At 37.5% G+C, this 27,476-nt stretch overlaps 1 protein-coding gene across 4 annotated transcripts in view; it reads left to right on the top strand.

Annotated features, from left to right (window-relative positions):
• LOC118281565 (tachykinin-like peptides receptor 99D) overlaps positions 1-27,407 on the top strand; it is a 159,636-nt gene extending 132,229 nt beyond the window's left edge. Inside the window, exons 3-12 of one of the 4 annotated variants that reach the window (XM_050706422.1) lie at positions 11,079-11,228; positions 17,345-17,498; positions 18,366-18,540; positions 21,812-21,967; positions 22,493-22,552; positions 22,948-23,098; positions 24,242-24,438; positions 24,772-24,905; positions 25,279-25,357; positions 25,680-27,407. In XM_050706422.1, the coding sequence (XP_050562379.1) occupies positions 11,097-11,228; positions 17,345-17,498; positions 18,366-18,540; positions 21,812-21,967; positions 22,493-22,552; positions 22,948-23,098; positions 24,242-24,438; positions 24,772-24,905; positions 25,279-25,357; positions 25,680-25,704 (1,263 nt within the window). In that variant the 5' untranslated portion in view covers positions 11,079-11,096 and the 3' untranslated portion in view covers positions 25,705-27,407. Of the gene's footprint in view, positions 1-11,078; positions 11,229-17,344; positions 17,499-18,365; positions 18,541-21,811; positions 21,968-22,492; positions 22,553-22,947; positions 23,099-24,241; positions 24,439-24,771; positions 24,912-25,278; positions 25,358-25,679 lie in introns of all 4 variants that reach the window. The other 3 variants (XM_050706421.1, XM_050706425.1, XM_050706423.1) reach the window with 3 other exon arrangements.
• The last annotated feature ends 69 nt before the right edge of the window (positions 27,408-27,476 follow it).

Raw genomic sequence — 27,476 nt, 5'->3', positions numbered from 1 at the left:
TCTGATGTTTCGGGTGCCTATGGGCGGCGGCGATTGCTTACCATCAGATGATCCGTATGGTCGTTTACCGGCTTATACCATAAAAAACACTTCGATCTCCGAACAACTGGTACGGAATGCTTTTTTGTATGGAATAGTTAGTTTATTAGGAACGCTATAAGCTATACAATATCACGCTAAGGTCAATAGGAGCCGAGCAGCAAGTGGAACCGCGAGGAAGTAGCTAGTATGTAATATATGTATAACATGTTTCCATGTATCATTTAATAATCTGATAAGTCACGATAGATCATATTCGCAATTTGTCAAATAATGTTGCATCGTTTACAGCATGTGTACTTCAGATTCATATGACGAGAATTAGGCAAGTGAATCACTAAGTAATTTATGCACAAACACTCTAGTATTCAAATGTTGACATTGGTCTATATTGCAAATGTCCTATGTATTAATAGGTACGTCCAATCTATATTCATTACACTAACTAGAATTTATTACGGACCTTAGAAACTCATAACTAAATTCCTGCTAAACATTAAAGCAAAAATCTGATGATTCCAATCAAATTAAACGGACCGAACAATGAATTTTGACAGGATTCAGGATTTTAATTGTTTTCTAATAAGTTATTCCTTAGTACATAGGCTACCTGCCAATAAAAGTCCCGTCAGAAAATCGGTAAAGCCGAAATAAACAGAGAGAAGACACTTCAATTTTATTTATTAGTGTAGATAGATGCGATAACTACAAGAGAACCTTTTCTTATCACATGCAATAAATTCTTAATGATGACTTTTGTAAATTGTAAATGGGTACCTAAACGACTATAATTTGGCCTGAAAAGTAGACTCACCGTCACTTAAAACATTAGATACTATCTGACCAATGTCAGGACGAAGTACTTAATAGGTACTGATACTAGAATCTGACTTGTTAAGATAATTCTAGAAATGTTAAATGGTGCTCACTTTAAAACCAATTAGAGGTCATGTCGGACAACGCTAATTGACGCTAGTGGAGGAATAGCTTTTAACATTTTTTTGAGAAGAGAATAAAAATTTTACGCCTACATAAACGAGACTCTTCAATTCCATATTTTCTTACGTACCATAGGAAAATTCCCTTGGGATAAAAAGTCCTATCACCCAAGTCACCTCATACCCATACGGATTCTAATAAAATTTGTATACTGTCCGTATTAAGTCTCCGTTCAGTAGTTTCAGCGTAATTAATGGACAAACATCCAAACAAACAAACTGTCACATTTATAGTGTATTGTGATTTCAGAAGTAAGTATCCCTATTATGCTTGTATCCTATCTTTTATAAGATTATTTTCTTAGTAAGTTACACAGAACACACAAAACATGAACAGGAATTTAGCTAGCAAGGCACTCCCGCATCGAAACTTCATTGCAGAAGAGCTGCTAACTATAATAAATTAAATATTGCATATCTCCGAAGAAGAAAACTTAGTATCGGCTTTAATTAATGTTGAAGGAACGGTGCGAGGGGAACATTAACAAAGTTTGTACTTAAGTACATAGTTCAGTTCATGGGGTGCCCACATCCTATATCTACCAGGAAAGATAAAGTTTTCATTTAAGAAGTTGAACATTAAACTGATAAAGATAGCATATTGGCTGAGTATGGTAAAAACATGTTGTATTAAATCTGTGGGCGTCACCTTCATAGAAAAATCTATTAAATATTATTACAAATACATAATTTCGTACCACCACAAACATTTTGTTCTCATCATTTAAACCGCCCTGGACTTCCACAAATAATTCAAGACCATAATTAACTAAATCGGTCCAGCCGATCTCGAGTTTTAGCGGGACTGACGAACGGGACTGCTTGCATATATGATAATCAATGATCTCTAATATAAGTCATGCTCATACCCTGTCTATATACCAAATTTCACCAAAATTCGTTTAGCATTTGCAGCGTAATTAACAGACAAACATCCATACAAACAAAATTTCATATTAGGTAGTAATATTAGTGTGATTGTAAGTTAAGATAATAAAACTAAGGACATAGGTAAGTGGTTGTTGTATTTTTACATAAAATACAATGGATAGAAGAACAATCACATTTTGTGATAGACATATTTGTTCAGTTTCCCGCTAATAGAGTAAAACATTGGTTAAATTAATATTCTACGCAGCGTCGGCTCCTGAGTGCGTATAATTGAATAAAAACATCTAAAGCACGATTCAAATAGCTTGTAATTGATGAAATTTGTTCAGTTTTACGGTGTAAAGTATATACGTTGTGGTTTTGTGTTAAAAGTATTGATGGAATATCATGACAGCAACTAAACTATATTTTATACCCTTTTTTTGAGCGGGGAAAATCATCTAATGACTTCTCCCGCCTTGGGTGAGGCGGGAGGGAGTGTCAGACTCTTACTGATTAAAAACCACCCCATTCCTTCTCCTGCTTTGAGCCGGAGCCCCGGTAGCCTTTTACGTTGTCCGCAGCTCCGGAATATTTTACACCCTGTTTTCTCAATTCTGAACATAAAGTAAAACAATATAGACAGACGTGTTTCAAAACACCTATTATTTTCCTTTGCCAGCCTTTTATTTAACTTCCAATATTTGCTTGTACGTTTGTGTGAGATTCGATGTGACTAGAGTCACGTAGATAGATCAGTGGTGTTTGGCTTTATAGATCGACGTAGGGTTGTGTTGCGGCAAGCTCATCGAGTGACGCCGAGCCAACCAATTTCCTTTGGTTAACGTTTACACTGGGATACGGATAATTCTGTTAGTACTTTGTTTTTCTTACTCGTGGGTTTTTGATGGTGTAATCTATGTGTTATAGACGTGTTTTTACTTTGACGATAGTTGAACGATTTATTGTTTTATGCTTAGCCAAAGACGTGTATCGAAATGTATGTTTTGTAGTTTTTAAGTGCGATAATTTATATTGCGAAATAATTTGTGTTACGGTACGAAGTTAAAAGCTAGAATGTATTTTTAAACAGCATAGTAATTTGCTTTACGTGTCGACCACACAATAATTAATCTTATTAGACCTTTTTATTTTAATCACACTTTTCTTGTATTTACTCAACACTTTGACAAACAAGTACAAATACAAAAACCATACACATGACAATACAATCTCTGTAAATCCTATACAATATTGAAACCTCATCATTAAGTGGTTTAGCATAACCTCATATTACCATAAACTAAAATAAGCCGTAAAGTTGACACAAACAGGTTAACTGAACCAGGCAGAACCGTGCGGTTAGTTAAAACATTAACTGGGCCACTAGTCCTAGTGAACAAATCCATGTTAAATTAACTGGAATCCCCCATATCATCAAATATACATCGAGATTAACTTCCGTTGAGCGCATGGTTATGTGCCGATCGTAGAACACTATGCGAAAGTATGAAACATTTAATGAGATCACTCAGTATTGCGTTAAACCGCTGTTCAGTTTAAAATGTGGTTAACGGTTTAATATTGTGTTAAATTTAATTTAATAATAATGGTTAGCAATACTAGCCATGCTTCAGCACGAATGGGCCGGCTCGACCGGAGTGATACCACGACCTCACAGAAAACCGACGTGTAACAACGCTTGCGTTATGTTTCGTTGTGAGTGAAGTTACCGGAGGCCCAATTACCAAACTAATCAGTCAAATAATCTTCCAACCCCGACTCTTCAACAACCCTTAAATTCCTAACCCTCAAAAGTCCGGCAACGCGCTTGTAACGCCTCTGGTGTTTTATGTGCCCATGGGCGGAGTCGATCGTAATACCATCATGTAATAAAGCGTAAAGTTGCTCTCGAAATGTATAAATTTTCTACAATATTGTAGAGTTTTAATATTAAAATAATTAGACTAAGTACTAAGTTCGAAATGAAATGACAATCAACCTGCTTATCCCTAATTTCAGATACAATTTATTCTATAAGTAACAATAACATTAGATATAATGTACGTAGTTCAGTTAAAGTTATCCAGGTTTCATTTCCTTAGCTACCTAAGCAAAGTTAGTTTAGTTACCTAAGTATTGTTATGTACAGTGGGACTGTGGGTTGTAAGCATTATTCCGTTATTGCAACCCTAAGTACCACCTACGTACTAGAGTGGAGATAACCTTTCCACCAATGCATACCATTAACCCCACTCTGCATTACAATAATTAGAAACCAAAAGTAATTTAGAAAAGAGGTAAAAACGAAGCATTTAACTTAATTCTTTAAGTTAAGAACGTGAACTTAATCCATTATGCTAAACTTAATTGTTCAAGTTTTTAATTTGTGCAGGTATTTTTGCCATGCCTTTTAATTGCTGCTTGGGTTAAAATCTATACTTAATCGTACCTCATTTATTAGTAACATATTTAAAGTAACACCTACCTAAGATTATTTAGATACCACTAACATCACTGATATCGTGAGGGAACCTGAGCTTATAATAGCTAATTATTAAATCCGAAATTGCTAATCCGCATTGAGCAAGCGTGGTGATTACTGTTGCTTCTCCGTGTGAGAAGAGGCCTTTGCTTAAAGCGAGATGATGTGATGAGTACATATTATCTATCTACAAAATACCAGAAATAAGCGCAGATGACAATATTAATCTTCCTAAAAACTGAGAGTGCTTTTTAAAATATGTCATTCTATGAGTCTCTTGATTGAGTTGATTGCTGTTCACAATTTCATTAACCGCATACTTACTAAGAATAATTTAGTAGGTACCCAATCATGTTCAATTAGATAAAACCTAAAAATCCGATGGGTATTCATTAGAACCGAGTATTAAATTGGGTCCTTTGAGAAAGTCCTCAAATGTTGCTTGGAAGGAAATCGATATAGCCAGTATCTCATCTATTGTTCAAATTCAAGCATCAGCAGTCGGTCTGCATATATTAAGTACTATGTAACTCAGAATCGCTGAGATGGGAAGCACAGGTGTGCACAGTGCAGGATCGAGCTTTGTGGCGAATTGGTACATGCACCGGAATACATCTCCTTGATTAATTGTTCGATATATGCAATTACTTGACGCATACATTTGTAAATGCGTCTTTGATTCTATTGAAATCTTTGCTTGGTATTTAGGCATGGAGTTGAAATTGGTATTTTATTGACTTACAGCCATTTGCAATAACGTTATCTGTAAGTACATTTAGAAAATTACTAGCAAATCGGCGAACTCTGTTTCGCCACCAAAGATTTTCCCTGTTTACCTGCTTTTCTCTTTACTTCTTCCTGCATTTTCTTGCCAACGAATGCAAAACCGTGCAAATCGGTTCGTGCGTTCTGGAGTTATAGCGTCAGGAAGGAAAACCCGACTTATTTTTATTTAATAGAATGAACACTATGTACACACAAAACCGTTCTTTTAAAAGGGCACGTCCTTTATATGATTTTAAAAATATCTTCTTTCAAAATTCCTACACACTAATTCAAAACTCATGATGAAAGATTTTTTACATAAACGCCAATAGCTACCAACTATAATCGACAACTTAAAATCTGTGAAAGTCAACTGTCCTCCAGTTAATATAGGCTTAATAAATTGCATCGCTCTGTCACCCTGAAGAGGGCAGATAAAAATAAATCTTCGCGACATTCTAACGCCTTCAGGAAATCACTTAGTCCGATAGCTATCCGAGATTGAAAAATGAGACAGCTTGTCATCTTACGAGAATATGGAAAGGTAAATGGTGATCTTTGGAAGAATGAGCTTGCATATTTGTCAGTAATGATGGGAGTCTTTCTTTGTTAAAGGGAACAAAAGAAAGAGACCTATGGATGTCCCATTCCCTGCGAGGAGAGCCTATCAATTACCATTAAGTACTGAGGCCACGGCTTGGAACAGGAGCTGAAACAGGGTGGTTTTTAGCCAGTAGGAGTCATTTAGAGAGAGAGAGAGAGATAGAATGAATGTGTGAGGAGTCATTGAATGATTGACTAGCCTAAAAAAATCAGACTGTCTCATTCCATTTTCTGAAAAACTAACTAAAGGCCTGGCAACACTATCATTGAAAATTTTGATGACATAACTGAGATTTCTAATTAGAATGTTTTTAGGGAAAGCCTTTGTTAACGAGAGTTTGTGACTAGTAACCATGGTATTGAACTAATGATTACTCGAGCATACGAACGAACGAAATATTTGTCAGTAAATTGTTTGATTTTGTATTTAATCAAATTGGCTAGACGTTGTTTTCTATAAGAGTAATGAACTGTATCCTTAATACGAGTTTGCTTTACGTTTAAAGTATTCGGTCCGAGAAGCGTTCGGTGCTCTGATTGGTTGGGGTATTTGGGTATTCGAGCCGGCTACTATTAAATAAAGGACTTGAGTGACAGCTAAGTGACAGAGCGCTAAACTTTGTTATAAAATCTTTAATTTGAAGATTCTCAATTTTGGTGTTTAATTTTATTTTGATATTATAAACTACGCAGTTTCAGATTCTAGTAATGAAATATCTGCTGTTATTAATTGTCGAATTAATTCGATCTAAGATTCGATAACAAACTAACTCAAAGAAAGACTTATAACAAGTATTCATCAAAAAAATGTCCAATTATCTAGTTTTAATGAAGACAAACGATTTAATAAAAAAATCTTCAATCTGAGACACGTCTCTAAGAATTAAAAATAGCAACGTTATGATCGTCAGACATTTGACGACGGATATTTTGAAAGTTCTCTAAAAAAAACAAATACCGCTAGTAAAATAAACACGAGCAAAAATAGACTTCCCGGTTTCCTAATAACTAAATCGGTGTTGGGATGTGTTGACATGACAGCGGTGGCTAGCGGTGGCTAGCGGTGGCTAGCGGTGGCTAGCGGTGGCTAGCGGTGGCCAGTGTCAGGACGCCACACGCCCAACTATTTCATTACCGGCTTAAATTTCTTCCATTAGGTAATCTACACACAAGCCTCCGTTTGTTTAGCGAAAAAATAAAAGTGGAATTAGCCAGTGAGTGTACCTATAGCTTATAGGACTTTTAGTTAGAAGTCAGTTAGTATTCTTAAACGTTAGAATATAAATTATTTCAATTATGCATTTCAAAAGCTGTTGCTTTATGATGCCTGATGCTAAGCAATCGCCATTGCCCATGGACAGTGGACACCCTTAACACCAAAGGCGTTACAAGTGCGTTGTCAGCCTTTTGGAGGTTGGGAATTTGAAAAGTGTTGGAGAATTGGAGATTTTGAAGATTGGGAAAGCGGGTAATTGGTATCCGTTTTTTCTATTCATTTATAAATGCATAAATTAATAGAAAAAACACTGTTTTTAGTTTCCAAAATCGTAATAGTACGTATAGTTTAACAAAACATTTCTTATACCAGCACTGAGTACAATACAAAATAAAAGGAAAAATATCCACATCTTCACCGCTTCTTCCTAAGAAAATATTTGTTTAACTTTTAAAAAATAAAGCAACAATTACGCAGCCACACTTGCGGTAAAAATCCTTTGATTCATTAACCTTTGAATCATTAATAAGGGCCGCTGAAATTACCTTCTAATTAAGATTTAATTAGAGGTCAGAGGGACGGTGAAAAAATATTCATCCCTCAATTAAATTAATTCTGTGGTAAGTGAGACTATTAATTAGCTTCCCGTTCAACGAAAACAATTTGAAACCAAGAGACGAAAAGAACGTAGTTTGTGAAATAATTCGGAGAAAAACTATAAATATTAATAAGTTATTTAGATAGTTAGTAACTTATTTTCTTGGAATTATCATCTACATTTTGTTTGAAAACCAGTAAATTCCTATAAAAAATATGCAGAACTAAGTCCGTAATAAGATTAAATATACATTAATGTTTAAGTACCCTTTTCAGGACACCACAGATGGGGCCCAGTAGGTAGTAGTCTGATGCCTGATCCGGAGTTGCGGACTACCTAGCGGGTTTACCGGGGCCTGAGTTGAGAAGGAGAAGTAGGAATGGGTTGGTTTTTAATCATTAAGTCTGACGCTCCCTCTTGCCTCCCAAAGCAATAGAAGTTGTTGGATGATTTTCCCCGCTTAAAAAACCCTTTCAAGAACAACACGTTAATTCATATTATCTTCGTATACACACAAAAACTAGCCATAATTCGAAACAAGGAAAAACCAATTAACGATATAAAAACCTAGATTGGCACTATAACCTCAATCAGATTTATATAAAAGATACCAAAATCGATCAAATAATAGCGGGCTTTACGAGTTACAAGTAAGAACTAAATCGTACATGCAAGAGAAACATTACAAAGTAATAAGTTACCATTTGTCATCGTGATTTAGCCGTGAAATAGGTCGTTCGTTTTTCTATGAAAACACGCAACTAGTTGATAAGCTTCATTAGTCTTGTGGGAGAACCAAGCTTCAAGTGTGGGAGAGCCATGCTTCGGCACAAATGGGCCAACTCGACCGGAGTGATACCACGGCCTCACAAAAAACTGACGTGAAACAACGCTTGCGTTGTGTAAGTGAGGTTACCGAAGGCCTAATTACCCCCTTCCCAATCCCCAAATCCCCAACAATCCTTTAATTTATAACCCCCAAAAGGTCGGCAATGCACTTGTAACGCCATTGGTGTTTTCGGTGTCCATAGGCGACAATTGCTTGCCATTAGGTGATCCATATGCTAGTTTACCAGCTTGTACCATAAAAGTCTGTGTATACTCTGTTTCACGTACGTTTGTTTGAAAGGGTACAAGTTTTTAAATTGTGGAAAAATATGTACTTTTTGCTTTCTCTGAAACCTAAAATAGAATGTATGTGTGTGTAGACACTGTATGTAAATGTGTGTTTGAAAACAGATTCGTGACCTGACTACACGCACGTAGCGTCTAATTTAAATATGATATCCTTGTCAAACATTTTCAACAGCTGCCGGATAACATAAAGCATAAATATATAACGTCAAATTAATATCAATCATTGTTACATTTTCAACCATTCCTATTTATATTCCGACGCGTGTCGACAGGTATAACTCAACAGTTTTATTGAAACAACTAAGATGATTTGATGGGAAAATTATTTACTTTCATTACAGTCTCTCTGGTGGAATGTTCTTAAATGTGATCTAATTCCAGATCCTAAGTTCAATCTAGATATTTTTTCGATTACGAAATTCTTAGTAATGGAACGGAGTCTAGAATCATAGGTACCTAGTTTTTGGAAACAGTCTCGCCCTTTCATGTAACATTATTTAGTTTATGTCATTACTTTCTATTGATGAGAGACTATGTAGTTAATTAAATACGTATATACGTAAATTTCTTCTCATTAATTTACTTGATTGATGAATTGGACTGTAATATATCAATGTGTTCAAATATGGCGAGATTAACATATAAATTTCAATACGTGGTGTGTTTAGGGTGTCACCACCCTAAAAGGTTTGGTTAAATTGTAAAGCCAATCCTAATCAATCCGGAATATCGATAGTGTTGAGGGTCGGAGAGACTCGATAGGTTTCTGTCTCTAGTGTATAGATAATAGGCTGTTCCCTTTGTCCATTTATTTATTAAACGTCTACGCCAGGCGGGCAGGCGCTGACCCAACGTAAAACCTGTTTTTATATTGTAATAGATAGATGGGTCTTGGATATTGTACTTTCTTTCTGAGGTTGATAAATTATTTGAAACGTTCAGATTGTGTCCCTAAGAATTTTGCTGAAACAAAGATGAGATTGCGATACAAATGTCAGATGTTTTGCTGGAGTTTTTATTTTATGTCTAGTCATTGATAAAAATTAAAAATATATTTTATTTGTTATTGCTATTTCATATCTTCAAGAAATGTTCGTAATTATTTTAAAAGGCAACGCACTTGTGAGTCCTCTAATATTGTGGGTGTTCATGAACGCCATTTTGCTTACCATCAGGTGATACGTCTGCTCGTTTGCCTCCTATCCCATATAAGTTTTATAAAAGTACAAAAGAATAAAAACCTTTTATAAATAGAATTCTACAAACGTAAATAGTAGTGTTTATGCGGTTTAAAACAGTTATAAAGCCTAGTTTTAGGGACGTAGAAAGATAACCCTACACGTGTTTACATTTAAGAGGATCTACTTTAAAGTGTCCCTTTTATAAAATGTTGTTTAAAGTAGGCCAGAGACTTTGGCCTTTATTTCTTTTACCTGTTTGTTTAGCAAAATCCTTTTACATTCAAAATTAAAACCTTTGCCATTTACTTTACATTTCAAATTGACCACAATAGGTGTACAGATACACGGTGTCTGTTGTCTTTTAATTTCAGTGTGTAAATAATGGTAACCTAATAAATAAATAAATCTAGTTATTTTTATAATATTATATATAGCTCATATTGTTTGAATGTTCCGTAATAAAGTGACATTTGACTTTTCATTAATAAATTGTCAAATGTTAATTAATTCAATATGCCTCAAAATATGAGTAACAAAATTATGAATGCGTTTTTAAAATTTTATCATTCAAATTGGTAGTAGGATGACAACAGAGTAGAATATATTAAGCCTTTAACTGCCATCAGAAAACTGTTGAAGGCAAATCCTCCACTAACGTAGGTCACCGGTGACCTACGTGGCAGTTAACGTGTTAATCATCATCCCTACTCTTCCCGTGGATTTGTAAGAGCCAACTAACTGACTACATAATTTATTTTTAACAAACCAGTGCTCTTTCGTAATCTACTTTTTGACTTCCAAAACTCACAGACTTCCTAAATACGATCTCTAAAACCTTTGGCGAGCAAGGAAATAGTAGTAGACCTCGGTTATTCAGAAGAGGTCCATAGTCTAGCAGCAGATTGTCAAGGGCGGTTGATAATAAACTTACTACATTAACGATACAATAGAATTTTAGTTTTCATTCCGCTTTAAAAGTGGTTTGTTGCATGTCTTGTTTGTTGCCAGAGCATTTAATTGCGGGCGGGAGGATGGTGCTGCACACCGCATGCTGAAAATACATTTTTAAGCGGAATAAAGACTAAAAATCTATTGTATTTTTAGTGCAGCATAGATTTTTGCAAAGTAACGCCTAATTGTATTCTATATAATAAACTTACTATAATTTTTTTTCCATTGTCCACAGGCAGAGCCCCATGCTACGATGCTGGACGACCTGGTGCCCACGCTAGCCACCAACAAGACCACGATACCAGGCCACGACCACGCCTTCTACGTCACCTTCTTCGATGAACACAACAACAAATATGTCAACCAAAGCCAAAATGGCACTGAGGTAGGAGAAATATTATTAAAGAAATTAATTTTAAATAGCCATTTGATTATTTACGTTATAAATGTACACAGGGGAATATCAAAATTGACTGCACGGTTGTTGATTGTTGCGTTGGCTAGGAAACCGACTGCCGAGCAACGTGTAACGGGTTCGATTTCCGCACGCGCCCACGACGCCCACGCGCCCACGACACAGGAGAAAACTCTAGTTGGAGGCAAAGTTTTCTTAAAAATCTATTTTGGAGCGAAACTCTGACTTTCGGGCTTGATTCTATTCTATTCTAAGCTATCTTTTTATATTAATTATTATGTTATCGGCTTACTCACGTAACGTTTTGACGATTAACTCGACTAGTTTCAAGCCATGCAAGAGGCTCATATTCATGAGGAGCATTTCGCGACACACGACGCGGCGATTGTCACGCTGCTACTGACGACTCGAGTTTCGCGCCCATCGCGCCCTCTGCCTGGAATCGCGCGTACTATACGGCGCGTGCGACGTTGTTGGCTCGTTAGACTCGTTCGCCGGCGGCTGCGTAGGTGTTGGGTTCGATTCTCGGGTCGACGCAAAGACGGTGCTGCATACCGCGCTCACTGTGTCACACTCCAGACCCGCAACATTGTAGGCTGACGCAGGTTGTAGACTTGGCTTCCAGGCAGGAGGTAATGCCCAGCCACCGTCTCTGTTGAAGTTGGGACGACGACTTATTTCGATGGCCTCACGTACTTTCCGCGGTACGAAGTATTTCTCCCTCGCTAGTACGGAGACCTTGTCGAAACGGAGGAAGTGAGTCGTGCCCGCGCTACAAGCATGCTCGGCTACTGCAGATGTATGGGTGTCCATGTTCTTCACACTGCGTATGTGTTCCTTTAGTCTGGTTGTGATGTTGCGGCGAGTTTCCCCGATGTAACTCGAGCCACAGTCGCACGGTATCATGTATACCCCGGGAACTGCCAGTGGATCCTTATCCTTAGGCGAGCGTAGTAAGTTCCGTAATTGACCGGGTGGGCGGAAGATCGTCCTGATGCTGTATCTTCGGCGTAACAGGTGTCCGATGGTGTCGGTTACTCCTTTCACATAGGGTAAAAATGCTGGAGTCCGCTCCGCAACTGCCGGTCGTCTTTTACATGATGAGCTCGCCAGTCGAGTACATTGGCGCCAGTTGTACCCATTAGTTTCCAGTACCCGTCGAAGGTGATCAAGTTCCGCGTCAATGTACTGGGGATCACACAGGTTCAGTGCCCGGTTGATTAAAGTACGGGGAACAGAGGCAAGGTGGGAGGGATGATGGTGTGAGTCGGCTCGTAGGTACCGGTCTGTGTGTGTCGGTTTACGGTAAACCGTGTGTGTCAGGCGGCCGTCCGTTTCACGCCTCACGAGCACGTCTAAGAACGGCAGCATTCCTTCTTTCTCCTCCTCAGTAGTGAACTGAATGCTACCGTGCACCGAGTTTAGGTGTCCCACGAATTCCGCCACATGTTCCCGGTTGATGACAGCAAATACGTCATCAACATATCTCCACCAGTATCGCGGTCGCACCGGGGCGGATGTTAAGGCTTGACCCTCAAACCACTCCATGTACATATTAGCAACCACTGGCGCTAGCGGCGAACCCATAGCAACCCCGTTCACTTGCTGGTAATAATCCCCTCTCCACAAGAAATAACCTGTTGTCAGGCAATGGCTTACACTATCAATGTATCCAGTAGGTAAATCTGTCCCGTTCAATGTTGTGGTGATAATATTAATTGCCTCATCTACTGGAACATTTGTATAAAGTGATGTGATGTCGAAGCTCATAATTATCTCTTGTTCCTGGAGTCGGATATCAGCCAATAAGCCGACAGCCCGGGTGACTACAAAAACTGTAAAGTTATTACAAGGCCTAGGTGACAAAGACTTGGTAGCACAATTACGCCCTCATAACCCTACACCGCCCAAGATCTACGGTTTGCCCAAGATACATAAACCAAACTGGCCCCTGAGACCTATAGTTAGTCAGATTGATGCACCAACCTATAAACTGTCGCGGCATCTGGCAACTATATTACAGCCTTTTACTGGGAAAACGAACTCATACGTAAAGGATTCCCGTCACTTCATCACACTATTGGCTGATATCCGACTCCAGGAACAAGAGATAATTATGAGCTTCGACATCACATCACTTTATACAAATGTTCCAGTAGATGAGGCAATTAATATTATCACCACAACATTGAACGGGACAGATTTACCTACTGGATACATTGATAGTGTAAGCCATTGCCTGACAACAGGTTATTTCTTGTGGAGAGGGGATTATTACCAGCAAGTGAACGGGGTTGCTATGGGTTCGCCGCTAGCGCCAGTGGTTGCTAATATGTACATGGAGTGGTTTGAGGGTCAAGCCTTAACATCCGCCCCGGTGCGACCGCGATACTGGTGGAGATATGTTGATGACGTATTTGCTGTCATCAACCGGGAACATGTGGCGGAATTCGTGGGACACCTAAACTCGGTGCACGGTAGCATTCAGTTCACTACTGAGGAGGAGAAAGAAGGAATGCTGCCGTTCTTAGACGTGCTCGTGAGGCGTGAAACGGACGGCCGCCTGACACACACGGTTTACCGTAAACCAACACACACGGACCGGTACCTACGAGCCGACTCACACCATCATCCCTCCCACCTTGCCTCTGTTCCCCGTACTTTAATCAACCGGGCACTGAACCTGTGTGATCCCCAGTACATTGACGCGGAACTTGATCACCTTCGACGGGTACTGGAAACTAATGGGTACAACTGGCGCCAATGTACTCGACTGGCGAGCTCATCATGTAAAAGACGACCGGCAGTTGCGGAGCGGACTCCAGCATTTTTACCCTATGTGAAAGGAGTAACCGACACCATCGGACACCTGTTACGCCGAAGATACAGCATCAGGACGATCTTCCGCCCACCCGGTCAATTACGAAACTTATTACGCTCGCCTAAGGACAAGGATCCACTGGCAGTTCCCGGGGTATACATGATACCGTGCGACTGTGGCTCGAGTTACATCGGGGAAACTCGCCGCAACATCACAACCAGACTAAAGGAACACATACGCAGTGTGAAGAACATGGACACCCATACATCTGCAGTAGCCGAGCATGCTTGTAGCGCGGGCACGACTCACTTCCTCCGTTTCGACAAGGTCTCCGTACTAGCGAGGGAGAAATACTTCGTACCGCGGAAAGTACGTGAGGCCATCGAAATAAGTCGTCGTCCCAACTTCAACAGAGACGGTGGCTGGGCATTACCTCCTGCCTGGAAGCCAAGTCTACAACCTGCGTCAGCCTACAATGTTGCGGGTCTGGAGTGTGACACAGTGAGCGCGGTATGCAGCACCGTCTTTGCGTCGACCCGAGAATCGAACCCAACACCTACGCAGCCGCCGGCGAACGAGTCTAACGAGCCAACAACGTCGCACGCGCCGTATAGTACGCGCGATTCCAGGCAGAGGGCGCGATGGGCGCGAAACTCGAGTCGTCAGTAGCAGCGTGACAATCGCCGCGTCGTGTGTCGCGAAATGCTCCTCATGATATGAGCCTCTTGCATGGCTTGAAACTAGTCGAGTTAATCGTCAAAACGTTACGTGAGTAAGCCGATAACATAATAATTAATTTAGTATGTCTCACGAAAGTTACAATAAAATCATATCTTTTTATATTCTAAGCTATCTTCGTTTTCAAAAGTGGGCCTAGGATAAAAGTTACCCAAATTCTAAGGTGTTGGCCATAGAATGAAACGTAGAACTACAAACTAAATCGTTGGTAGGAAAATTAACTTCAACTCGTTATTTCAGGACGTGTAAATGATCTACATAAACCTAAAAATTGCCCTCTAGAAAATTACATAAACATTGTCACTAATGATTTTCTAATCCACAAAAGTGTGTATATAATGCACCCCATCCAAGCTATATGTCGCATACTTACGAGACGGCAATCAACTCTTATCTACCTCTCCTTATCTATGCTGACGCGTCAAGTGCAAAAAGTGATGAAAAGCTTGTTTACCGTGAAGCGCAGTTCATTTTGAAAAATGTTTTATACCACAGCGAGTTCAGGGTAGAATTTTTATTTTGAAAATATAAGACACTCAGACCTGAGTACATCTGTGGCTAGTGGTAGGCAGATGGAAGAGGTAGGCAGCAGCGTACCCGAATTTTGAAAAGTTGCCGATCCTCACGCTGTCTCCCACAAAAAAGGGCTTTGGTTCAACCGTGAACGTCTTTAAACTGATGATGACTGTAATAAACCTATTTACAACTTTTTTTAATAAACACTTAGATTTTCTCTTGTGCCGTGAGTGCGTTTAAAAACATAAAATTTCTTATATGTACATATGACACCCACACTGGAAACAACAATTTCTGAAACACTTTGCTCTGTGCGGGAATCGAAACCGCTACACATTACGAAGCAAACGTGCAGTTAAAAAGTTTTGTTATAAAAACATACGTGTATATGTTACGGTAAATCTGATTAATTGAAAATTATTAATAATTTCACAAAATTATTAATAATAACCGCACGTTTTGGTAAATGTGAATAATCGATCCAAATTTATTACTTTTAGTAGTGATTATTAATAATTCACGACACATATTGGTGAAAGTAATAAAATAAATATAAACCCTATATTTTTTGACCAGCATGTATTTATTTATAATGTTAAACGCCGTCTGACGATTATATTAATTAGAGATCACACAAACAAGCTTACTTGTACTTGCTTTAAACCAAAAGGACAACAAATTCACATATTCTGCGCGTAAGTGCGGGTCTGCGGACGGCGAGTAGGGGTAGCTCTCCGCCCGACCAGAACCAGAACCGTGCGTGCGGCGCGTCGAGTTCTGCGCTCGCCTCAAAGAGCCATTAGATCACCACAGATGGGGCCCAGTAGGGCTGATGGTTGATCCGGAGATGCGGATTACCTAGCGGGTTTACCGGGGCTCCGGCTCGAAAAGCAGGAGTAGGAACGGGGTGGTTTATAGTTAGTAAAAGTCTGACACTCCCTCTCGCCTCGCCAAACAGGGCACATTTATCACAAAATTTTCAAATTTTTTTTTTATCTAATCTACCATCAAACTTGTCTATCGTGGTACATAAAATTGTAACAAAAATAAAATTAAACAATTATTGTTTCATTAACAAAATCAACACGAATCCTAAAAGCAATCATGCAAGCAATCAACATATTTGGTTTGCCTGTAAATCTTCTGTAGCACCTATAAATGCATCAAATTAAAATTTTAAAAGTATTATCATAGAATTCAACAAATATTTGTTGTGTAAGTACAATATATTGCCTTTTAAATTGAAATAAAAATAACATCTTGGCCACTTATTACATTTATCACTACTAGGGTAAAATTATTAATAATAAGCGACAAATGTGATTAGTTTATCACTTTTACCTCGAGTTTCGGTAATTATTAATAATAGTAGATAATTATTAATAATTTTCAAGTATTCACTCTTACCGTAACATATACACTAACAAACAACATTTGAAATGAGGTCTCTTTTTGAAAAATATTGTATTTAATAGGAAACGCTTTATTTTCGTATCGAGTTTTATTGTTTAATTTTTATTGTTCTCGAACAAATACCTCGTAGCGTATTTTACACTGTATAACTGTGGTATGAACTAAAACAGGAACATTTAATAACGTTTGGTACTGAAATTAAAACAATACGAAAACACATGATTGATTCTATTGAAACAAAATTAAAACCAACTGTCGCAGTGTCAATAAAAAAATTAATAAAATGAAAATTATTCGTAGGTATTTATTGTAAATCGTATGATATTCGTCAAAGGGGTAGGTAGGGAAAGATAAAGGTATTCAGCACGGCATTCCGTTATATTCGCACTGTTCAAATGGATGGATCTATCCCAAATTCATAAACATAATTGAAATCCTCGAAATTTTCGAAATATTGACCCGCAATGCGGAAGGGCATTCGAACTTTAATAAGTAAGGCGAAACTTCTTTTTAACAGACTTCCAAAAAAGGAGGTTCTCAATTCGGCCGGTATTATGCTTTTTTCTTTTTTCGTCTAACGCCAGTTTTTTCTCTACAGGCCTACCAGTCATTCATCCTGCCATGGTGGCGACAAGTGCTATGGACGGTACTGTTCGCCGGCATGGTGGTGGTGGCCACCGTGGGGAACCTCGTCGTCATCTGGATAGTACTCGCCAACAAACGGATGAGGAGCGTCACCAATTACTTCTTAGGTAAGTTATGATCACCTTCTTAGACAACACTTGGTAATAAGCAATCAGCGCCACCCCTAGGCACTCGCAATACCAGAAGAATCGCAAGTCACAAGTACATTGCTGGCCTTTTATGAAGGAATACGCTCTTTTCTTGGCGATTTAAAGGTCAAAGGACCTCGAGTTTGTCTATTGTGTAATAGAAAGAAGATACTCATAGTTGGCGAAAAATGTGTGTTACGATTTAATGAGGCTTCTAAACCTATAGTAAGTTCAATTAAATTTACGTTCTCAAATAAATAATTAAAAACACAGAAACTATGAGCAAATAAAAAAAACAGTTTGATCGAACAAATTAAGACAATATTGATAAATATTCAGCTAAGCTTTCGCAACGAAAAATGGAGGAAAACATGAAGACAAGTTCGTTTAAAGCCTCGTATGCAAAATGTAGGCGACGCTTTCATAATGTGTAAATGTGAAGGCTGCATTCTCCCGCATCGCTTTTAATTACTGAAGCCCCTTCCGGCTTTTAGTTCCAAATAAAACGAAGGCAACGTCACAGCGAAGAGATTTTATAACTAATATTATGTAGGAGTTTGCGTATTAAATTTCTTCATAAAATTTACTTGATAGTGCTAACATTTTGTGTGACGTCATAAGTAGAACGTCACGCCTTTTAATCCTCAAAAAGTTAGAAGAATATATGGATATACAAATACATATAATGTAACACCCACTTACACAATAAATATCATGACAAAAAAGGGGCGAGCATATTGCTACATACGGCGATCTATCACCCAACAAAGTGCCCTATTATCATACTCGCGCAAGAACCGATTCTTCTACAAAATGTAGCGGCTAATCAGAAATTTTCTTCCCCAGTGAACCTGTCGGTGGCAGACGCTATGGTATCAACGCTCAACGTGACCTTCAACTTCACATATATGCTGAACTCTGATTGGCCATTCGGACACTTCTATTGCAAGTTCTGCCAGTTCATCGCTGTGCTCAGTATATCGGCGTCAGTGTTCACTTTGCTGGCTATCAGCATGGACCGGTGAGTAATCACAAGAATAATTATTTAATTATTAATTTGTCTCATGTAGGGATCATTGGCTAATAGGAAAATATACAAAAATCATGATAGTTGCAAATACTATACATACCATATTAATATGTATAGATAGGTTACATAGTTTACAAAGCAATGCTATAAATGAAGGAACAGTTGAATTGAAATGTTCGACTTTTCACTGAAACCTTTTCGCTGTTCGTTCTAGTCGTTTTTATAAGTTTTTAAATATCGGAAACTCATCAAAATGAATAAACATGGTAAATATCCCATCATAAGTTCTAATACTAGTCGTTTTTGTTACAAAATTAATGCTTACAACCCCCGTGATGAAAAGCAGTAACTGTAGCGCCTAAATATAAGTAATTAGGGTTTACTTTACAACAAAGATATTCTCCGAATTCCAACATTCAGTTTTCCTAATAAATTGATATTTAATATGAATAAGTTTTTCCCTTTTAAAAGGAATTCGTGTGTGATACGAAAATATATTACTCGAATTTTTCCTCGTATGTAGGTACAGCGGAAAATCGTCAAAGAACAGAAATTTAATTTAGCTATTTTCATTGGTATTTACATAAAAATCATCGCTACATATGTATAAAATATGAGCTGCGGACTACATAGCGGATTTACCGAGGCTCTGGGTCGAAAAGCAGGAGTAGGAACGGGGTGGTTTTTAGTAAGTAGGAGTCTATCACTCTTTCTCTCGCCTCGTCCAAGGTGGGAGAAGCCATGGAATGATTTCTCACCCCCTCCCCTCACCCTCATAAAAAGTGTATAAAATATAATATAAATTAAACAAATGTACGAAATGTAGAGTTTATAGTTGTTTTTTAACAATTTTCTTTCAATTTACTATAGAATTTGAATAAACACATGCCACGGAAATAAATACTTTTTAATACACAAATAAAATCCATTTCAGATTTAATACTGTTTTACATTGTGACAAAAACACATATACATTGTGAAATTTACGTATATCGTTTTTGTCCCAAACTATAATGGTATTGTCTCGGTAATACAATAGTTTTACAAAGAGATAAATAGTTTATAACCAAAAAATAACCGATGAACTATTGTAAAAAGTATGCTTCGAAAACGCATACAAACTCTACATAATGTACTCTAAGTACCTACATGATCAAAAAACTTTATAATTTCCTAAGACGTATCCCTTGACACTTTGTTATAAACCTACTAAACGCAATGAGTCAAGTATATAATTTTCTATTAAAACTTGCCAAGTTATATCATTTTTAAATGAGGTCTGTGTATGGAACTTGGTACTTATTTAGATCTCACTTCTTTTATAGGCGAAGCATTCCAATATTATCGAACTTGGCAGCCTTTCACATTTATGTTTTGGGTGGGATTTCATTTATTTTTGTAAGGTTTATTTTTTTCCCATATTACTTTACTTTGACGTACAAACCTTCGTAACGAATTTTAGCTCGGTACGACCATTGGAAGATATAGATAATTTTTTTGTTTTAGTTCCTTAGGGGTATGAATTTACACCTTCATTATTTTTAAAACCGACTCACACTTGGCCATTTTCAGATTTTTTCCTTTACCTTGACCTAAAGACTTACCTCCATGCCAAATTTCAAGTCAATACGACCATTGGAAGTGGTCTAGGTTTTTGATGAGTGAGTGAGTCAGTCAGTGAGTGTATAGTAAAAATAGCGATTTTCTGACGTCAATATCTCAAGACCTACAATAGGTACATTAATGAAATTTTGTATTTTAGATAAGTAAGTAGGTCTCGACAGATACTAGAAATTTCATATGCGTAGATAAAATAGATTTTGAGTTATAGGTGGGTCGAACTTGGCCCGAAATGGTTCGTGTAATATAACCCACGGCCGGTGTGTCGGTTTTTTTGCTCGAACTTGGCGGACACACTGCCGTGTGTCTAGATACAAAAGATATACCAAAGCTATTTCTGTATTTGAAGCCTATAACCAAATAAACGTACCTACGTAAATACTGATTCCTTTCCCCCAATATTGTATCAACTCAACCGCTGACAAAGTAGAAAATTTATGGAGCAACTATGTATCAAAGGCAAGACATCACTGATACACCTATGTTCGATGAATAAGCTTTAACGTAGGAAATCCATTAACTAGGTATATTCACCGCTGTGGCTTTTAGCGGCCCGTCCTTGTCACCAACCCCGCCTCACTTATCACCACTATTCAAATATAAAAAGACTTTAATGTTTTAGCAAGCGATGCAATCATAATAAAATAGATAAAACTTAGGTATACTTAAATCTTGCGACAAGCTTTTGCCAGAGCGTAGATGTACGCGAGACAGTGCATTTTTATTGTGTCTTATATGTATATACTGGCAGTCAAGAGGTTAAGTTAAGTATTTATGATCATGCAAACTAACCGTGTATTGGTTAATAATATAATAATATATAATAAATCACTAAATTTGCTCTTAAATAGACTTCTTTTGACATAGTCCACAATACAAAATATCAACTCAATCAGTTGAAGATATCTGCTTCAAAATTTATTTGCAAGATTCCATTAATTGACACACAATGACATTACTACATATTTACATTTACCTAGATATTTATCCCAACAGCACAGAGCAAACGTGCGTTTCGGAACTAAAACCTGCATTCGCACTGAGTCACCGTTATTTTATTATGCATCCCGAATCATAAAACAGCTATAGAAAAGATTTATTTCGTCATCCCCGTCGTTAGGATCAAGTATTAAAAATTATTACTTTGGATATATCTAGGGGTTTCAACGCCATCCTGACCTTATTACCTCGAGGCTATCAAATATGTTATGCCAACATCATATACCATGTATTGTGTTCATACAAGTTTTAAATTTTACTAATGCTTAAACAGTAAATATTAGGGTTAGGAAATTGTATAAAAATTCATGACACAAAACCTGACGAATTATGAAAAGTCGTAGAACAAAAGTTGTAGTATATGATGTTAATAATACGATCCTGCAGGATATTTTTTGAGGGGGGATAATAATCCAATGACCTCTCCTGCCTTGAGTAAGGCGAGAAGAATGTCAGCCTCTTACTGACTAAACGCCACCCCATTCCTACTCCTACTCTTCGAACTGAATTCCCGGTAACCCGCTAGGTAGTCCGTAGCTCCGGGATCCCGCAGAGTTGCTACTTAGTTTCAAAGAACCCTGTATAGATATTAAAACTTTTGTTATTTGTCTATATAATATGTATTTTATTGCTTCTCGTGCAGATACGTGGCAATTATGAGTCCACTACAACCGAGGCTTGGCAAGCGAGCAACTTTAGGCATCACCGCTGCAATCTGGGTGTGGAGCTCAATCCTCAGCGCCCCAAACCTGATCTATTTCACTACAGAAATGGACTTCCTACCTGATGGATCAATAAGGTATTTTGTACTTCTTGTTTACTTGCTTTTTTGTTACTTTCTTTAAGAAACAACACGACTTCTTTGAATAACGTCTAAATATAAACCGACGTCTGCAAATCGAGTTACCCATTGTAATAAGTAAGTAATAAACAATGAAATTCTGAAGCCCTTCAAAAAACCGTCTGGATTGTTTTGCAAACTTTTCGAATTCACAACAAAAGTCTATCAAGCATGTCATTTAGAAATTTAGAAAACAGGATTGTTACGAAACATGGCAATTATGAAAGAAATCTACAACTTGAGTTGGTGCCAATCATAAATTGTTCGACACGATTCAAATTCACAAGTTCCGACACAAGTGAAAAGTTTGAGAGTTTCAACTTGAAAACACAAAAGAACTTCCTTGGAAGCTTTTAGCATTTACAATTAAACTGTCTGTCGCTGAATTAGGGCTAAAATGGGCGGCACTTACAAAAACTATTATCTGAAATGCTATAAAGTGTGAGATAGTGAGTTCGTCGACTTTAATACTGTGTTTTACAGGCGGGTGTGTTTCTCCGAATGGCCCGACGGTATGACTACGCAGTCGCAGCTTGAATACTGGTACGTATCTTTACATAGTATGTTTCTGTATTTTATTTGATTGTAAAATCCTCTCAATTTAAAAGACCTTTGCTACTGTGTACCAGCAAGAAATAGGTGAAACGTAACATTGTTTTCTATTGATAAAGAATGTCGTGGTGGTTTAAAACGCCCGCCGTTCGAAACCTACCAACGGCAAGTACCACTGTGACTTTTTCCGAGTTATATGTACTTTCTAAGATTATTTAGATACCACTGACAAACACCGCAATGAGCAAGGGTGGTGATTAATGCTCAAACCTTCTCCGTACGAGAATAGGCCTTTGGTCAGCAGTGGCCACTTATAGGCTGTTGATGTGATAAAATATGTTGTTCTATAATGTAATTATTTGTCAAAATTTTATTATTATACACAGGTACAACGTAGCGTTCATGGTGCTCACGTACTTCTTGCCCATCATGTCGATGACGTACACCTACTCCAGGGTGGGCATCGAGCTGTGGGGCTCCCAGTCCATCGGGGAATGTACGCAGAGACAACTGGACAATGTGAAAAGTAAACGGAGGGTATGTATCTTAATATACATAATAATATAATCTTAATTCAGTTATAAAATGTTTTCTCATTATCAAAATGCTATTACTAGAACCACATTTTTATGATATAGGTATATAGCGCCAATTATATAACCTGAATCCCGAAAAAAGGAAGTAAAAATATAACAATAATAGGAACGTATATTTTTCCTGGATACCTGAGAATACTGGCATTAAAATACTTTTTTAAAAAGGTCACTTGGCTTGACTAAAATGTGTACACAGTACCTATGTAAATAAAACGAATTGACTGCTTCAAAACCTTCTTTCCCGTTATAAATTACCGTGAACATTTCGTAATGATATAAAAATCTCATTTTACAACAAAGCAGGCTTTGTTTGAAAAGTATGGAAATTTAATAAAAGCAATCTTGTCTATGCTAACGAATCACACGATACACTGTGAACTCATTTCACGCCGATATTTACATGTGTTTGATATGTAAATATAATAATTTGCTGTCTAGAGAAAGTAAGCAAAGTTTATTGAGAGATTGTTGAAAAACTTACTTACAATATGTGTTATAATTTACATAAAAGCCGATGTTTTCGTAACAACATTTTAGATAGATACTTACATATTTACTTCTTAAAACTTATTGAAAACAAACTATCTAAGAATACTGCCACATTTCTATACAATCCCAGAGTTAAAAACTTTCAAAGCTTATTAAAATGTCTTGGATAAATATTCCCGTCCTCGTTTTAATAAAACCTCTTCTAAACTCCTAAGCGGTATCGAAACCGCTTTTCGCGAGCCCAGCACTTACTTAAACCGTATTGAAATATTACATCCCGAGTAAATTAAACATCTTATCTTTAATCTATTGTCTTCCTTTCTTAATAATGGATTCCGTATTGTTCGTACGGGAACCTTTTTTAAAGAAATTGATTTCCCTCGGGTTCGTGACCTTCCCTTGCCAATATGTGCCCGCCTAAACTTGTAACAGTTTCAAATGATTTGTTTATGCCTGTGCGTAAACAAACTTGGCAACAAGTCGGAATATTTTATGCGTGTATTGAATAACTATTTCATACGTGTGTGAGCTTGTTTCACGTTTACCTAGGAATTAAATATGGATGTACATTGTTAACAACACGTTTCTGCAACAGGTGGTGAAAATGATGATAGTCGTGGTGGTTATATTCGCCGTCTGCTGGCTGCCGTTCCACGTGTACTTTCTGGTGACGTCATACTACCCAGACGTGGTCAACTACCCTCACATCCAAGAGATATACCTGGGCATCTACTGGCTCGCCATGAGTAACTCCATGTACAATCCCATCATTTACTGCTGGATGAATTCCAAGTAAGTATTCGGAAGTGTAAAACTTTTATTAAGAATTATTATAATCCTTGAACCGTGAATAAATGCCTTGTGAACTCCAAGTTATTGGAGGAAACTTTATTGGTTTTACTTTTATTACCTTTTTTGCTATGTTCCGCCATAACTGGCGAAGAAAAAATTGCTGGTCTGAAAATAAATCAAGCTAATATCACGGTCCAGGTAACCAGTACTGAAAATACCAAGTTACTATTCATTGTTTTTACCCCATTACCTTTTCTGAGAAGATTTAAAATATCAGATTTTACCATTAATTGGTCAAAATGTACAGCATTTTATTTATTGTTTTCGACACAGGTTTAGAAGAGGATTCAAGCAATTCTTCTGGTGTTGCGGTGCATTCGGTGGAGTCGGGCTGGACAGACGCAGGGGCTTCGGGACCGAACGGCTCGACAGATCGGTGCGATCCTTATCTCCTAGCAGGAAGAATGGTACCAGTAAGCTGATGAAAACTCCTTATTTAGTCGTTATTAAACCATAGTTTGCATTAGATGCTTATCATAGATATTTTGGTTCAATTGACAATTAATTTTTCGACCACCTTAAAACATTCCGTTTTATTTATTACATTTAATATGTTTAACTTTTACCATGTTCATGACATAATCCATTTTATCTGACAAAAAGCATATTAAATAATCATTCAGATACCATTTTCCTGTACAATCATTGAATACATTCAATAATCAATATTCTCCCTTTCAACACAATACAACTTTTCTCCATATCTGTCTTTAGCTAGAATGGTTTAATGTTTCAACAAATAATGAGTTCATTTCACGGAAAGGAATTTCTTCTTCATAGGTTTATTCAAGACGACAAAATTCATCAAAAACCCACCTCCTGGCTCTCCCCACTTGCTCCATGCAAATAAAATACACAAGTAAGAAATACTGAGGAGCCAAGTTCAGTTATTTTTGTCTGACATTATCGATGTTATAGAACGAACTAACATGACACACTCGTGATAGCTTTGAATACGTCAGTAGTTAAGCTCTTTTCTTTCGGTTCATCATACCCTTTTTATCTTTCTTTTGCTTTCCCATAGCTTTCTTCCTTAGATGTTTCAAACGATCCAGCGGCTTCTTCATTATCAATAACAGCGACTACTACCATTTTACTGTTTTTAAATAGTAGTCATTGATTGTTACTGTTGTTAGTGGAGTCTGAAGTTATGGTTACTGATTGTGGTATATTTTCCACAGGCACTATCCGAATTTCGATGCATAGCACTTACAACCAGACGCTGGTGAGCACAGCCTGACAGCGGCGCGGCGCGGGCGGCTCGCACGACGCGTGTGACGCGCACGGCCCGCACACGCCGCACGCCACGGAGCGCACGTGGATATGACGAGAGAGCCGCGGCCCGCGCGTGCCTCGCACCCCGCACGACCTCTACGCATAAACACACGCACGAGGAACCTGATGCCGCAGCGTTATAAACGTTTGCTGCTGTAATATGTGTTAGACATTATAAGTGGTAAACTAGTCAAGTATTGCTTAGAAACGTGGAGGTTAAGAAGACTTTTTTTACAAATAAATATAATTATGTATAAAACTTCGACAGAATACCGGTAACTATAAACATTATTTTACGCAACGCGTCCAATGTGTTCGATACATCCTTTATTCTGATTGTTTTAACTAAAATAATAATATTTACAAGATGTATTTGTTAATGTTTCTTGTTCCCCCACTAAGCGAATTACAAAAAGGAAAGTCTCAAAACTAAACCAATTTATATAAAAGTTTCCATGGACTAAAACTGTCGTAAATATTGTAAATGTAATTACACCACTGACTTGATTTAACCGTATTTTGTTATTCGATTAATTATGTCTAAGTCACAATTATTTAATGTTAGTTTAAGTATTTTATGAAAACAGTGTTTAATAATCGCTCTAGGTTAATGGTAGGTGTTGGATGAAAAGGATGAAAGTACCGTTCACAATTAATATTGATGATTCGGATTACCAACTTTGAGCTTGATTTAATGAAGATGAACAATGAAATAAATTTTCTATGAAAGGGTTTTGTAAAAACGATTGAAGGTAAGTTTTCTATGAAATGTATATTGTAAATAAAATATGATATTATAAGTAGAAGTAGAGTACGATAATAATTATTATTTAATAGAATGTACATATTTTATAAGTATCTAAGTAGGTAAGTAATGAAATGGTACTTATTACCGAATATGTAATTGTAACATACTTCAAAGTAGAATTAAATTACACTCTCATACATGATGACATAGCAACGAACCTCCTCACGCTCCAGCCATCGCGAGGACCCCTCAAAGAGCCATCAGACCACTACAGATGGGGTCCAGTAGGGCTAATGCCTGATCTGGAACTGCAGACTACCTAGCAGGTTTACCGGGGCTCCGGCTCGAAAAGCAGGAGTAAGAACGGGGTGGTTTTTAGTCAGTAAGAGTCTGACACTCCCTCTCGCCACGCCCAAGGTGGGAGCAGCCATTGGATGACATTCCCCCTTAAAAAATACATGATGACATTTTAGCTAAACGACCAAGCATTTTATTTAAAATCTGCTTAATTATGATTATTTTAAGTTCTCTAAAACATCATAATACTGCAAGAGGACAATAGTTTGTCACTATAATTTTACCGCAGAATACTTTTAAAGCTAAAAGGTAAACTTAGTACTGCTTTACTTACTTAAAATTCCTACTTTAATGCAAAGAACTGCACAATTTACCTCGTAAAAGTAAACTAATGTCAAAAGACTCCGTTTCTTCCGACTTTAGTTTTAAAAGCATCCAAGAAACTTGTGCGACATGTAAAAATGCACAACTATATAGGACTTCATTGAATTGAATATTTGAACATGTTGCTTGTCGATTTAGAGACAGTTTTGAATATCTGAAATAAATGTATGAGCTTAAGAATATAACCTAAACCTGTGTAATTGTTCAAGATAAAAAGTTAAAGGAAGGACGAGCTGTGGATGAAACACAATCTTTTTGACTTAAAAAGTAAATT

Source organism: Spodoptera frugiperda, chromosome 29, assembly GCF_023101765.2.
Source record: "Spodoptera frugiperda isolate SF20-4 chromosome 29, AGI-APGP_CSIRO_Sfru_2.0, whole genome shotgun sequence".
Lineage (NCBI taxonomy): Eukaryota > Metazoa > Arthropoda > Insecta > Lepidoptera > Noctuidae > Spodoptera > Spodoptera frugiperda.
This window is presented reverse-complemented; position numbering and strand designations above follow the sequence as displayed.